At 50.8% G+C, this 14,125-nt stretch overlaps 1 protein-coding gene across 2 annotated transcripts in view; it reads right to left on the bottom strand.

Annotated features, from left to right (window-relative positions):
* The window catches only part of LOC105353862 (A-type voltage-gated potassium channel KCND2), a 45,961-nt gene that overhangs the window by 17,176 nt on the left and 14,660 nt on the right, over positions 1-14,125 (bottom strand). For both annotated transcript variants that reach the window (XM_023952385.2, XM_078941621.1), the window contains exons 2-3: positions 1,166-1,328; positions 678-773 (exon numbers count right to left, since the gene is read on the bottom strand). In XM_023952385.2, coding sequence (XP_023808153.1) covers positions 678-773; positions 1,166-1,328 — 259 coding nt within the window. The remainder of the gene's footprint in view (positions 1-677; positions 774-1,165; positions 1,329-14,125) is intronic.

Genomic DNA, 14,125 nt, shown 5'->3' with positions numbered 1-14,125 from the left:
TTTGTGTTTTTGACGTCATTTTTGCGACTACAATTTTTACGTTTTTGCGTTGGTGTTGTGCGTGTGTGTGTGTATTTTTGTTGCGTTACACAATTGTCGTGTCGTTGTGTGCTTTGGGCGACCTTTGACCCCATTTTTTGGCGTTTTGACGCGTTTTTTTGACGTTTTGGACTTTTTGAGTGTTCGACCCTCGTACCAGTTACAATATGGTCCTTGCAGTCTATGACTGCTGCGGGCCATAATTAAGGACTAAAAACTGGTTACTGTTTATTTCTTTTGTAAGTGACCATGGTATAAGCGGGTCAATGGCCTTTGAAGTGTGCAGTATCACTTTTTAACGCACGCCGTGGGAGCCTGAACCGTCCCACGTGAAGCGGAGGACGGTTGCTTCCGCACACTTCGTCGGCCATTAACCCTTACTAAATGCACCAGTGGAAGCTCTGCACGGCACCAGCCTGGGAGTGTATTGCTTAATGCCACTTTGGACTAGCAGAGCAGCAGCTGAGCGTACAACCCTCTGAGAGGGTTCACTGCTTCACACATGCAAACACTCTACCTGCTGGTCAGCTTCAGCCATGAAGCGGTTTCCATTAGAACACATAAAATGCTGCTGCATGTCAACCAGGAGAAGGTTTGTGTGAGAGAGTTGTGTGTTTGCAGCAGAGAGCTGTCCTCACCGTAGCGTTCTCCAGACAGCTCAGCAGGTGATGCTGCTGCACCTCAAAGATGGGGTTGGTCTTGGTCACCAGAGCCCGACCCGCCTCTTTGGACGCCTTAGAGACACAGATCATGTGATTATCAATGACTGACTGTGTTCTTCTGTCAGTTCATGTATGACCCGGAAGCACAGGTCTCAGTCTTCACTGGATAGTCCTAGTCTCAGTGATACTGGGTGCTGGTGGCTCGGTTCTACAGTGGATTCTAAAAACCCAAATCTAAGAGTGTCTGTGATTTAAGACGTGACGTGTCTGTTTTTCATGGATGAATGACGTCAATCTGATGCTATAACAAAAATGAACAAAAGAAGAACCTGCATCCCTGCACCAACCTCTAGGCCTCCAAGGTTCTCCTCCTAAATTCCTGGAAACAGAAACTGTCCTCTGATCAGGGGTTAGAGGTCAGAGGTCAGAGGTCAGGGTGGGGGGTCCGTGGATGCAGCTCTCACCTTCTGTGCTCGCCTCTTCTCCGCTCTCTGGTTCTGGTGGTAGATCCGACTGAAGTTGGACACGATGACTGGCACTGGCAGAGCGATGACCAGCACGCCGCTCAGCGAGCAGATGGAGCCGAAAATCTTCCCCATGATGGTCTTTGGGACCATGTCTCCATACCTGGGGGTGTGGTAGGGGGTAGAAAATGAAAGATTCAGAACTGAACTTTCTCTGAAACCCCCTCCTGTGATGGATGTTCTCCAGAAGAACACAGAGTTGATGTCAGTCATCCATAAAAACCAAATGAGAACGTTCCTCCCTCCTGATAAAGGGAGCTTGGGGAGGACTGCAGTCCTCTACGCTGATGACAGGATGCAGTTCGGCTTGGTGCCACATGGAGGAGCCAAAGCTCTTCAACCCCTCCCCACTCAAAACACCCCAGCAGAGCAGGATGCTGGCATCAAGCCTCCTCCTGGATGGATAAGCATGTCCAGAATGTTGGAAGACCAGAACTGGTTCTAGACTTCAGTTCTGACTTCATGAATGGAACCAGGATTTACTGAGCAGCGGCTGTGATGAGGAAATTCTTCATCAAGTATCTTCCTCGTTCACCAGGTTTCTGTTTGTGGATCAGCAGGTCCAGGTTTGGATGGCTTGGTGGGGCGTCACACGGTTCAGCAGAGAATTGGGTCATACGTGTGGTGATGGTGGGGGGAGTGGGGGTCAGGTTATCACATCATACTTCTCCATAAAAGGGGTCATGTGATGCAGACGCCGCACACGCCTTAGCTTTCAGTGTGTGAACACGGACTCATGCATCTCCCTGAAGCTTCAGGTCAGAACCAGGAGCCCGCATGACCCAGACAGGGTTCCCAGAGGAGGCATGCAGACCCTCCGACCCAGTTTCAGCAGAACTCAGAGAAGAATAATGATCCCGACTCTTCAGCTCAGACCCACTTTCCTGAGGAGCGCACAACATCCTCCTCAGGACCTCCATTCGGCTGCAGGCGGACTTCCTGGAGGAGTGCAGCACACGACACAGAGACTGAAGCCGGTGGTTCATGGTCCTCCCCGCTGGTGCGCCGGAACCAGCGCTGGTACCAGTGAGGACAACCTCACTGGAACCAGCGTTCTTCCATCGCTGCCCACTGATGATGAAGCATCAGAACACACGTAAACACATGAACAAACGTGCACAGCTGACACACGTGTAAACAAACGTGCACAGCTGACACAAATGAACAAACGTGCACAGCTGACACACGTGAACAAACGTGCACAGCTGATACGTGAACAAACGTGCACAGCTGACACACGTGAACACAAACGTGCACAGCTGACACACGTGTTAATAAACGTGCACAGCTGACACAAATGAACAAACGTGCACAGCTGACACAAATGAACAAACGTGCACAGCTGACACACGTGAACAAAGGTGCACAGCTCACACACGTGTACACAAACGTGCACAGCTGACACACATGAACAAACGTGCACAGCTGACACACGTGAACACAAACGTGCACAGCTGATACGTTAACAAACGTGCACAGCTGACACACGTGAACAAACGTGCACAGATGATACGTGAACAAACGTGCACAGCTGCACACATGAACACAAACGTGCACAACTGACACACATGAAAAACGTGCACAGCTGATACGTGAACAAACGTGCACAGCTGACACACGTGAACAAACGTGCACAGATGATACGTGAACAAACGTGCACAGCTGCACACATGAACACAAACGTGCACAACTGACACACATGAACAAACGTGCACAGCTGATACGTGAACAAACGTGCACAGCTGCATACATGAACACAAACGTGCACAGCTGCACGCGTGAACAAACGTGCACAGCTGACACACATGAACAAACGTGCACAGCTGATACGTGAACAAACGTGCACAGCTGCATACATGAACACAAACGTGCACAGCTGCACACGTGAACAAACGTGCACAGCTGACACGCGTGAACAAATGTGCACAGCTGACACGCATGAACACAAACGTGCACAGCTGACACGTGAACAAACGTGCACAGCTGACACACGTGAAAACAAACGTGCACAGCTGACACACGTGAACACAAACGTGCACAGCTGACACGCATGAACACAAACGTGCACAGCTGACACACGTGAAAACAAACGTGCACAGCTGACACGTGAACAAACGTGCACAGCTGACACACGTGAACACAAACGTGCACAGCTGACACATGTGTAAACAAACGTGCACAGCTGAGACACGTGAACACAAACGTGCACAGCTGACACGTAAACACAAACGTGCACAGCTGACACACGTGTAAACAAACGTGCATAGCTGACACAAATGAACAAACGTGCACAGCTGACACACGTGAACACAAACGTGCACAGCTGACACACGTGTAAACAAACGTGCACACCTGACACAAATGAACAAACGTACACAGCTGACACACGTGAACACAAACATGCACAGCTGACACACGTGTAAACAAACGTGCACACCTGACACAAATGAACAAACGTGCACAGCTGACACACGTGAACACAAACGTGCACAGCTGACACGTGAATAAAGGTGCACAGCTGACACACGTGAACACAAACGTGCACAGCTGACACGTGAACAAACGTGCACAGCTGACACACGTGAACACAAATGTGCACAGCTGACACGTGAACAAACGTGCACAGATGATACGTGAACAAACGTGCACAGCTGCACACATGAACACAAACGTGCACAGCTGCACGCGTGAACAAACGTGCACAGCTGACACACATGAAAAACGTGCACAGCTGATACGTGAACAAACGTGCACAGCTGCATACATGAACACAAACGTGCACAGCTGACACACGTGAACACAAACGTGCACAGCTGACACGTGAACAAACGTGCACAGCTGACACACGTGAACAAAGGTGCACAGCTCACACACGTGTACACAAACGTGCACAGAGGCACGCTTGAACAAACGTGCACAGCTGCATACATGAACACAAACGTGCACAGCTGCACGCGTGAACAAACGTGCACAGCTGACACACATGAACAAACGTGCACAGCTGATACGTGAACAAACGTGCACAGCTGCATACATGAACACAAACGTGCACAGCTGCACACGTGAACAAACGTGCACAGCTGACACGCGTGAACAAATGTGCACAGCTGACACGCATGAACACAAACGTGCACAGCTGACACTTGAACAAACGTGCACAGCTGACACACGTGAAAACAAACGTGCACAGCTGACACACGTGAACACAAACGTGCACAGCTGACACGCATGAACACAAACGTGCACAGCTGCATACATGAACACAAACGTGCACAGCTGCACGCGTGAACAAACGTGCACAGCTGACACACATGAACAAACGTGCACAGCTGATACGTGAACAAACGTGCACAGCTGCATACATGAACACAAACGTGCACAGCTGCACACGTGAACAAACGTGCACAGCTGACACGCGTGAACAAATGTGCACAGCTGACACGCATGAACACAAACGTGCACAGCTGACACGTGAACAAACGTGCACAGCTGACACACGTGAAAACAAACGTGCACAGCTGACACACGTGAACACAAACGTGCACAGCTGACACGCATGAACACAAACGTGCACAGCTGACACACGTGAAAACAAACGTGCACAGCTGACACGTGAACAAACGTGCACAGCTGCATACATGAACACAAACGTGCACAGCTGCACACGTGAACAAACGTGCACAGCTGACACGCGTGAACAAATGTGCACAGCTGACACGCATGAACACAAACGTGCACAGCTGACACGTGAACAAACGTGCACAGCTGACACACGTGAAAACAAACGTGCACAGCTGACACACGTGAACAAATGTGCACAGCTGACACGCATGAACACAAACGTGCACAGCTGACACGTGAACAAACGTGCACAGCTGACACACGTGAAAACAAACGTGCACAGCTGACACACGTGAACACAAACGTGCACAGCTGACACGCATGAACACAAACGTGCACAGCTGCATACATGAACACAAACGTGCACAGCTGCACGCGTGAACAAACGTGCACAGCTGACACACATGAACAAACGTGCACAGCTGATACGTGAACAAACGTGCACAGCTGCATACATGAACACAAACGTGCACAGCTGCACACGTGAACAAACGTGCACAGCTGACACGCGTGAACAAATGTGCACAGCTGACACGCATGAACACAAACGTGCACAGCTGATACGTGAACAAACGTGCACAGCTGCATACATGAACACAAACGTGCACAGCTGCACACGTGAACAAACGTGCACAGCTGACACGCGTGAACAAATGTGCACAGCTGACACGCATGAACACAAACGTGCACAGCTGACACGTGAACAAACGTGCACAGCTGACACACGTGTAAACAAACGTGCACACCTGACACAAATGAACAAACGTACACAGCTGACACACGTGAACACAAACATGCACAGCTGACACACGTGTAAACAAACGTGCACACCTGACACAAATGAACAAACGTGCACAGCTGACACACGTGAACACAAACGTGCACAGCTGACACGTGAATAAAGGTGCACAGCTGACACACGTGAACACAAACGTGCACAGCTGACACGTGAACAAACGTGCACAGCTGACACACGTGAACACAAATGTGCACAGCTGACACGTGAACAAACGTGCACAGATGATACGTGAACAAACGTGCACAGCTGCACACATGAACACAAACGTGCACAGCTGCACGCGTGAACAAACGTGCACAGCTGACACACATGAAAAACGTGCACAGCTGATACGTGAACAAACGTGCACAGCTGCATACATGAACACAAACGTGCACAGCTGACACACGTGAACACAAACGTGCACAGCTGACACGTGAACAAACGTGCACAGCTGACACACGTGAACAAAGGTGCACAGCTCACACACGTGTACACAAACGTGCACAGAGGCACGCTTGAACAAACGTGCACAGCTGACACACATGAACAAACGTGCACAGCTGATACGTGAACAAACGTGCACAGCTGACACACGTGAACAAACGTGCACAGATGATACGTGAACAAACGTGCACAGCTGCACACATGAACACAAACGTGCACAGCTGACACACATGAAAAACGTGCACAGCTGATACGTGAACAAACGTGCACAGTCGCATACATGAACACAAACGTGCACAGCTGACACACATGAACAAACGTGCACAGCTGATACGTGAACAAACGTGCACAGCTGCATACATGAACACAAACGTGCACAGCTGCACGCGTGAACAAACGTGCACAGCTGACACACATGAACAAACGTGCACAGCTGATACGTGAACAAACGTGCACAGCTGACACACGTGAACACAAACGTGCACAGCTGACACGTGAATAAAGGTGCACAGCTGACACACGTGAACACAAACGTGCACAGCTGACACGTGAACAAACGTGCACAGCTGACACACGTGAACACAAACGTGCACAGCTGACACGTGAACAAACGTGCACAGATGATACGTGAACAAACGTGCACAGCTGCACACATGAACACAAACGTGCACAGCTGCACGCGTGAACAAACGTGGACAGCTGACACACATGAAAAACGTGCACAGCTGATACGTGAACAAACGTGCACAGCTGCATACATGAACACAAACGTGCACAGCTGACACACGTGAACACAAACGTGCACAGCTGACACGTGAACAAACGTGCACAGATGATACGTGAACAAACGTGCACAGCTGCACACATGAACACAAACGTGCACAGCTGCACGCGTGAACAAACGTGCACAGCTGACACACATGAAAAACGTGCACAGCTGATACGTGAACAAACGTGCACAGCTGCATACATGAACACAAACGTGCACAGCTGACACACGTGAACACAAACGTGCACAGCTGACACGTGAACAAACGTGCACAGATGATACGTGAACAAACGTGCACAGCTGACACACATGAACAAACGTGCACAGCTGATACGTGAACAAACGTGCACAGCTGACACGTGAACAAACGTACACAGCTGACACACGTGAACACAAACATGCACAGCTGACACACGTGTAAACAAACGTGCACACCTGACACAAATGAACAAACGTGCACAGCTGACACACGTGAACACAAACGTGCACAGCTGACACGTGAATAAAGGTGCACAGCTGACACACGTGAACACAAACGTGCACAGCTGACACGTGAACAAACGTGCACAGCTGACACACGTGAACACAAATGTGCACAGCTGACACGTGAACAAACGTGCACAGATGATACGTGAACAAACGTGCACAGCTGCACACATGAACACAAACGTGCACAGCTGCACGCGTGAACAAACGTGCACAGCTGACACACATGAAAAACGTGCACAGCTGATACGTGAACAAACGTGCACAGCTGCATACATGAACACAAACGTGCACAGCTGACACACGTGAACACAAACGTGCACAGCTGACACGTGAACAAACGTGCAGAGCTGACACACGTGAACAAAGGTGCACAGCTCACACACGTGTACACAAACGTGCACAGAGGCACGCTTGAACAAACGTGCACAGCTGCATACATGAACACAAACGTGCACAGCTGCACGCGTGAACAAACGTGCACAGCTGACACACATGAACAAACGTGCACAGCTGATACGTGAACAAACGTGCACAGCTGCATACATGAACACAAACTTGCACAGCTGCACACGTGAACAAACGTGCACAGCTGACACGCGTGAACAAATGTGCACAGCTGACACGCATGAACACAAACGTGCACAGCTGACACGTGAACAAACGTGCACAGCTGACACACGTGAAAACAAACGTGCACAGCTGACACACGTGAACACAAACGTGCACAGCTGACACGCATGAACACAAACGTGCACAGCTGCATACATGAACACAAACGTGCACAGCTGCACGCGTGAACAAACGTGCACAGCTGACACACATGAACAAACGTGCACAGCTGATACGTGAACAAACGTGCACAGCTGCATACATGAACACAAACGTGCACAGCTGCACACGTGAACAAACGTGCACAGCTGACACGCGTGAACAAATGTGCACAGCTGACACGCATGAACACAAACGTGCACAGCTGACACGTGAACAAACGTGCACAGCTGACACACGTGAAAACAAACGTGCACAGCTGACACACGTGAACACAAACGTGCACAGCTGACACGCATGAACACAAACGTGCACAGCTGACACACGTGAAAACAAACGTGCACAGCTGACACGTGAACAAACGTGCACAGCTGCATACATGAACACAAACGTGCACAGCTGCACACGTGAACAAACGTGCACAGCTGACACGCGTGAACAAATGTGCACAGCTGACACGCATGAACACAAACGTGCACAGCTGACACGTGAACAAACGTGCACAGCTGACACACGTGAAAACAAACGTGCACAGCTGACACACGTGAACAAATGTGCACAGCTGACACGCATGAACACAAACGTGCACAGCTGACACGTGAACAAACGTGCACAGCTGACACACGTGAAAACAAACGTGCACAGCTGACACACGTGAACACAAACGTGCACAGCTGACACGCATGAACACAAACGTGCACAGCTGCATACATGAACACAAACGTGCACAGCTGCACGCGTGAACAAACGTGCACAGCTGACACACATGAACAAACGTGCACAGCTGATACGTGAACAAACGTGCACAGCTGCATACATGAACACAAACGTGCACAGCTGCACACGTGAACAAACGTGCACAGCTGACACGCGTGAACAAATGTGCACAGCTGACACGCATGAACACAAACGTGCACAGCTGATACATGAACAAACGTGCACAGCTGCATACATGAACAAAAACGTGCACAGCTGCACACGTGAACAAACGTGCACAGCTGACACGCGTGAACAAATGTGCACAGCTGACACGCATGAACACAAACGTGCACAGCTGACACGTGAACAAACGTGCACAGCTGACACACGTGTAAACAAACGTGCACACCTGACACAAATGAACAAACGTACACAGCTGACACACGTGAACACAAACATGCACAGCTGACACACGTGTAAACAAACGTGCACACCTGACACAAATGAACAAACGTGCACAGCTGACACACGTGAACACAAACGTGCACAGCTGACACGTGAATAAAGGTGCACAGCTGACACACGTGAACACAAACGTGCACAGCTGACACGTGAACAAACGTGCACAGCTGACACACGTGAACACAAATGTGCACAGCTGACACGTGAACAAACGTGCACAGATGATACGTGAACAAACGTGCACAGCTGCACACATGAACACAAACGTGCACAGCTGCACGCGTGAACAAACGTGCACAGCTGACACACATGAAAAACGTGCACAGCTAATACGTGAACAAACGTGCACAGCTGCATACATGAACACAAACGTGCACAGCTGACACACGTGAACACAAACGTGCACAGCTGACACGTGAACAAACGTGCACAGCTGACACACGTGAACAAAGGTGCACAGCTCACACACGTGTACACAAACGTGCACAGAGGCACGCTTGAACAAACGTGCACAGCTGACACACATGAACAAACGTGCACAGCTGATACGTGAACAAACGTGCACAGCTGACACACGTGAACAAACGTGCACAGATGATACGTGAACAAACGTGCACAGCTGCACACATGAACACAAACGTGCACAGCTGACACACATGAAAAACGTGCACAGCTGATACGTGAACAAACGTGCACAGTCGCATACATGAACACAAACGTGCACAGCTGACACACATGAACAAACGTGCACAGCTGATACGTGAACAAACGTGCACAGCTGCATACATGAACACAAACGTGCACAGCTGCACGCGTGAACAAACGTGCACAGCTGACACACATGAACAAACGTGCACAGCTGATACGTGAACAAACGTGCACAGCTGACACACGTGAACACAAACGTGCACAGCTGACACGTGAATAAAGGTGCACAGCTGACACACGTGAACACAAACGTGCACAGCTGACACGTGAACAAACGTGCACAGCTGACACACGTGAACACAAACGTGCACAGCTGACACGTGAACAAACGTGCACAGATGATACGTGAACAAACGTGCACAGCTGCACACATGAACACAAACGTGCACAGCTGCACGCGTGAACAAACGTGGACAGCTGACACACATGAAAAACGTGCACAGCTGATACGTGAACAAACGTGCACAGCTGCATACATGAACACAAACGTGCACAGCTGACACACGTGAACACAAACGTGCACAGCTGACACGTGAACAAACGTGCACAGATGATACGTGAACAAACGTGCACAGCTGCACACATGAACACAAACGTGCACAGCTGCACGCGTGAACAAACGTGCACAGCTGACACACATGAAAAACGTGCACAGCTGATACGTGAACAAACGTGCACAGCTGCATACATGAACACAAACGTGCACAGCTGACACACGTGAACACAAACGTGCACAGCTGACACGTGAACAAACGTGCACTGATGATACGTGAACAAACGTGCACAGCTGACACACATGAACAAACGTGCACAGCTGATACGTGAACAAACGTGCACAGCTGACACGTGAACAAACGTGCACAGATGATACGTGAACAAATGTGCACAGCTGCATACATGAACACAAACGTGCACAGCTGACACACATGAACAAACGTGCACAGCTGATACGTGAACAAACGTGCACAGATGATATGTGAACAAACGTGCACAGATGATACGTGAACAAACGTGCACAGCCGTATACATGAACACAAACGTGCACAGCTGCACGCGTGAACAAACGTGCACAGCTGACACGCATGAACACAAACGTGCACAGCTGACACAAGTGAACACAAACGTGCACAGCTGACACGTGAACAAACGTGCACAGATGATACGTGAACAAACGTGCACAGCTGACACACGTGAACACAAACGTGCACAGCTGATACGTGAACAAACGTGTACAGCTGACACACGTGAACCCAAACGTGCACAGCTGACACACCTGAACACAAACGAGCACAGCTGATACGTGAACAAACGTGCACAGCTGACACACGTGAACAAAGGTGCACAGCTGACACACGTGTACACAAACGTGCACAGCTGACACACATGAACAAACGTGCACAGCTGACACACGTGAACACAAACGTGCACAGCTGCACGCGTGAACAAACGTGCACAGCTGACACGCATGAACACAAACGTGCACAGCTGACACACGTGAACAAACGTGCACAGCTGACACACGTGAACACAAACGTGCACAGCTGCACGCGTGAACAAACGTGCACAGCTGACACGCATGAACACAAACGTGCACAGCTGACACACGTGAACAAACGTGCACAGCCGACACGTGAACAAACGTGCACAGCTGACACACGTGCACAGCTGACACGTGAACAAACGTGCACAGCTGACACACGTGCACAGCTGACACGTGAACAAACCTGAACAGCTGACACACGTGAACAAACGTGCACAGCTGCAAACATGAACAAGCGTGCACACAATTCTTCGTGCTCGTCTTCGTCACGAGGAACACTCCTATCAGGCTAACGAGGATTTTTCCTGTTTTACAGGTGGAAAGGCAGTTTTTCTATGACCTGTTGTCCCCTCTTTTACCGTGATCCACCTTCTTTTGTTCCTTTTTTTTTTTCTTTTTTCAGATTCTTTCTTTATCCCTCAATGGGGAAATTCTTCTCCGCATTTGACCCATCCCCTGGGGAAGTGGTGAGCTGCAACTGAACCGCGCTCGGGAGGCAGTAGCGTTAAGGGTCTTGCCTAAGGACCCCCACTGAGTGATGTTAACTGCTCGCCATTGATATGGTGATCGCCCCCAGTACCATTGTTTCTTCCCCTCCGGGAATCGAACCCTGGATTCCTGCATGGTGGCTTCTCACCTTACCAACCGAGCTACTCAGCCGCTCAAATTTAAATAAACTTTAAATAAACTCTGTGAGCCAGCGGCTCGGTCTCCCTGAGGATCATCTCCTTTGCTGTCCAAAAGTGATGAAGACGGGATGAAGACGTGTTCTTCAGCTGTCTGAGTTCTACATTAATGAGCTGTATAAATATCTGGGAGCTGCTGTTGTTCTGCTGTGTGACAGCGGTCTGATGAGTCCGTGGGCTTCAGTCTCCATGGGGGTCCGGACGCCATCGCGCTCCTGAGCCTGCGCCGCGCTAATGGCCACTCCATCCAGCAAACGCGTCTAACCTCAATCTGTCACCGGAGGAGCTCCACCATCGGACTCCGCCCACACCCTCCAAGAGCTGCATCAGCACAGCCTCCTTCTTTCTACCATCAGAACCCGACTGGCTGAGTTCAGGTATTTAAACAGGTGCAGGTTGGACAGGATGAGTCTCTGAAAACCCGTTTCCTGCATCAGAACTAGGAAGTTGGTCATCCTCCTCTTCCTCCCTCGATCATTGTGAACGACAGAATAAAACAACAGCAAAACAGCTGCAACACAAAACACGAAGACAGAACCCGTGACAAAAAGGGAATGGTATCCCACAATTCCTTGCTCTGCCGGATGTGACAGCGGGTCATTTATTTATATATATTTCAAAGATTCTGGAGTTTCAGACAAAATAAAGAACGTTATGACGGCTGCACGCCATGACATAAGGACAGCTGCGCGCCATGACGTAAGGCCGGCTGCACGCCATGACATAAGGACGGCTGCACGCCATGACCTGAGTACGGCTGCACGCCATGACGTAAGGACGGCTGCACGCCATGACCTGAGTACGGCTGCACGCCATGACGTAAGGACAGCTGCGCGCCATGACGTAAGGATGGCTGCACGGCATGACGTTATGACGGCTGCACGCCATGACCTGAGTACGGCTGCGCGCCATGACGTTATGACGACTACGCGCCATGAAGTAAAGACGGCTGCACGCCATGACCTGAGTACGGCTGCACGCCATGACGTAAGGACAGCTGCGCGCCATGACGTTATGACGACTGCACGCCATGACGTAAGGACAGCTGCGCGCCATGACGTAAGGACGGCTGCACGCCATGACCTGAGTACGGCTGCACGCCATGACGTTATGACGACTGCACGCCATGACGTAAGGACGGCTGCGCGCCATGACGTAAGGACGGCTGCACGCCATGACATAAGGACGGCTGCACGCCATGACCTGAGTACGGCTGCACGCCATGACGTAAGGACAGCTGCACGCCATGACGTAAGGACGGCTGCACGCCATGACATAAGGACGGCTGCACGCCATGACCTGAGTACGGCTGCACGCCATGACGTAAGGACAGCTGCGCGCCATGACGTAAGGATGGCTGCACGGCATGACGTTATGACGGCTGCACGCCATGACCTGAGTACGGCAGCGCGCCATGACGTTATGACGACTGCGCGCCATGAAGTAAGGACGGCTGCACGCCATGACCTGAGTACGGCTGCACGCCATGACGTAAGGACAGCTGCGCGCCATGACGTTATGACGACTGCACGCCATGACGTAAGGACAGCTGCGCGCCATGACGTAAGGACGGCTGCACGCCATGACGTAAGGACGGCTGCACGCCATGACGTAAGGACGGCTGCACGCCATGACCTGAGTACGGCTGCACGCCATGACGTAAGGACAGCTGCGCGCCATGACGTAAGGACGGCTGCACGCCATGACCTGAGTACGGCTGCACGCCATGACATAAGGACGGCTGCACGCCATGACCTGAGTACGGCTGCACGCCATGACGTAAGGACAGCTGCGCGCCATGACGTAAGGATGGCTGCACGGCATGACGTTATGACGGCTGCACGCCATGACCTGAGTACGGCTGCGCGCCATGACGTTATGACGACTGCGCGATATGAAGTAAGGACGGCTGCACGCCATGACCTGAGTACGG

The sequence above is a fragment of the Oryzias latipes genome, chromosome 23 (assembly GCF_053564925.1).
Source record: "Oryzias latipes strain Hd-rR chromosome 23, Olatipes_Hd-rR_3.1".
Taxonomy (NCBI): domain Eukaryota; kingdom Metazoa; phylum Chordata; class Actinopteri; order Beloniformes; family Adrianichthyidae; genus Oryzias; species Oryzias latipes.
The sequence above is the reverse complement of the archived record's forward strand: the minus strand, read 5'-3'. Positions and strand labels throughout refer to the sequence as shown.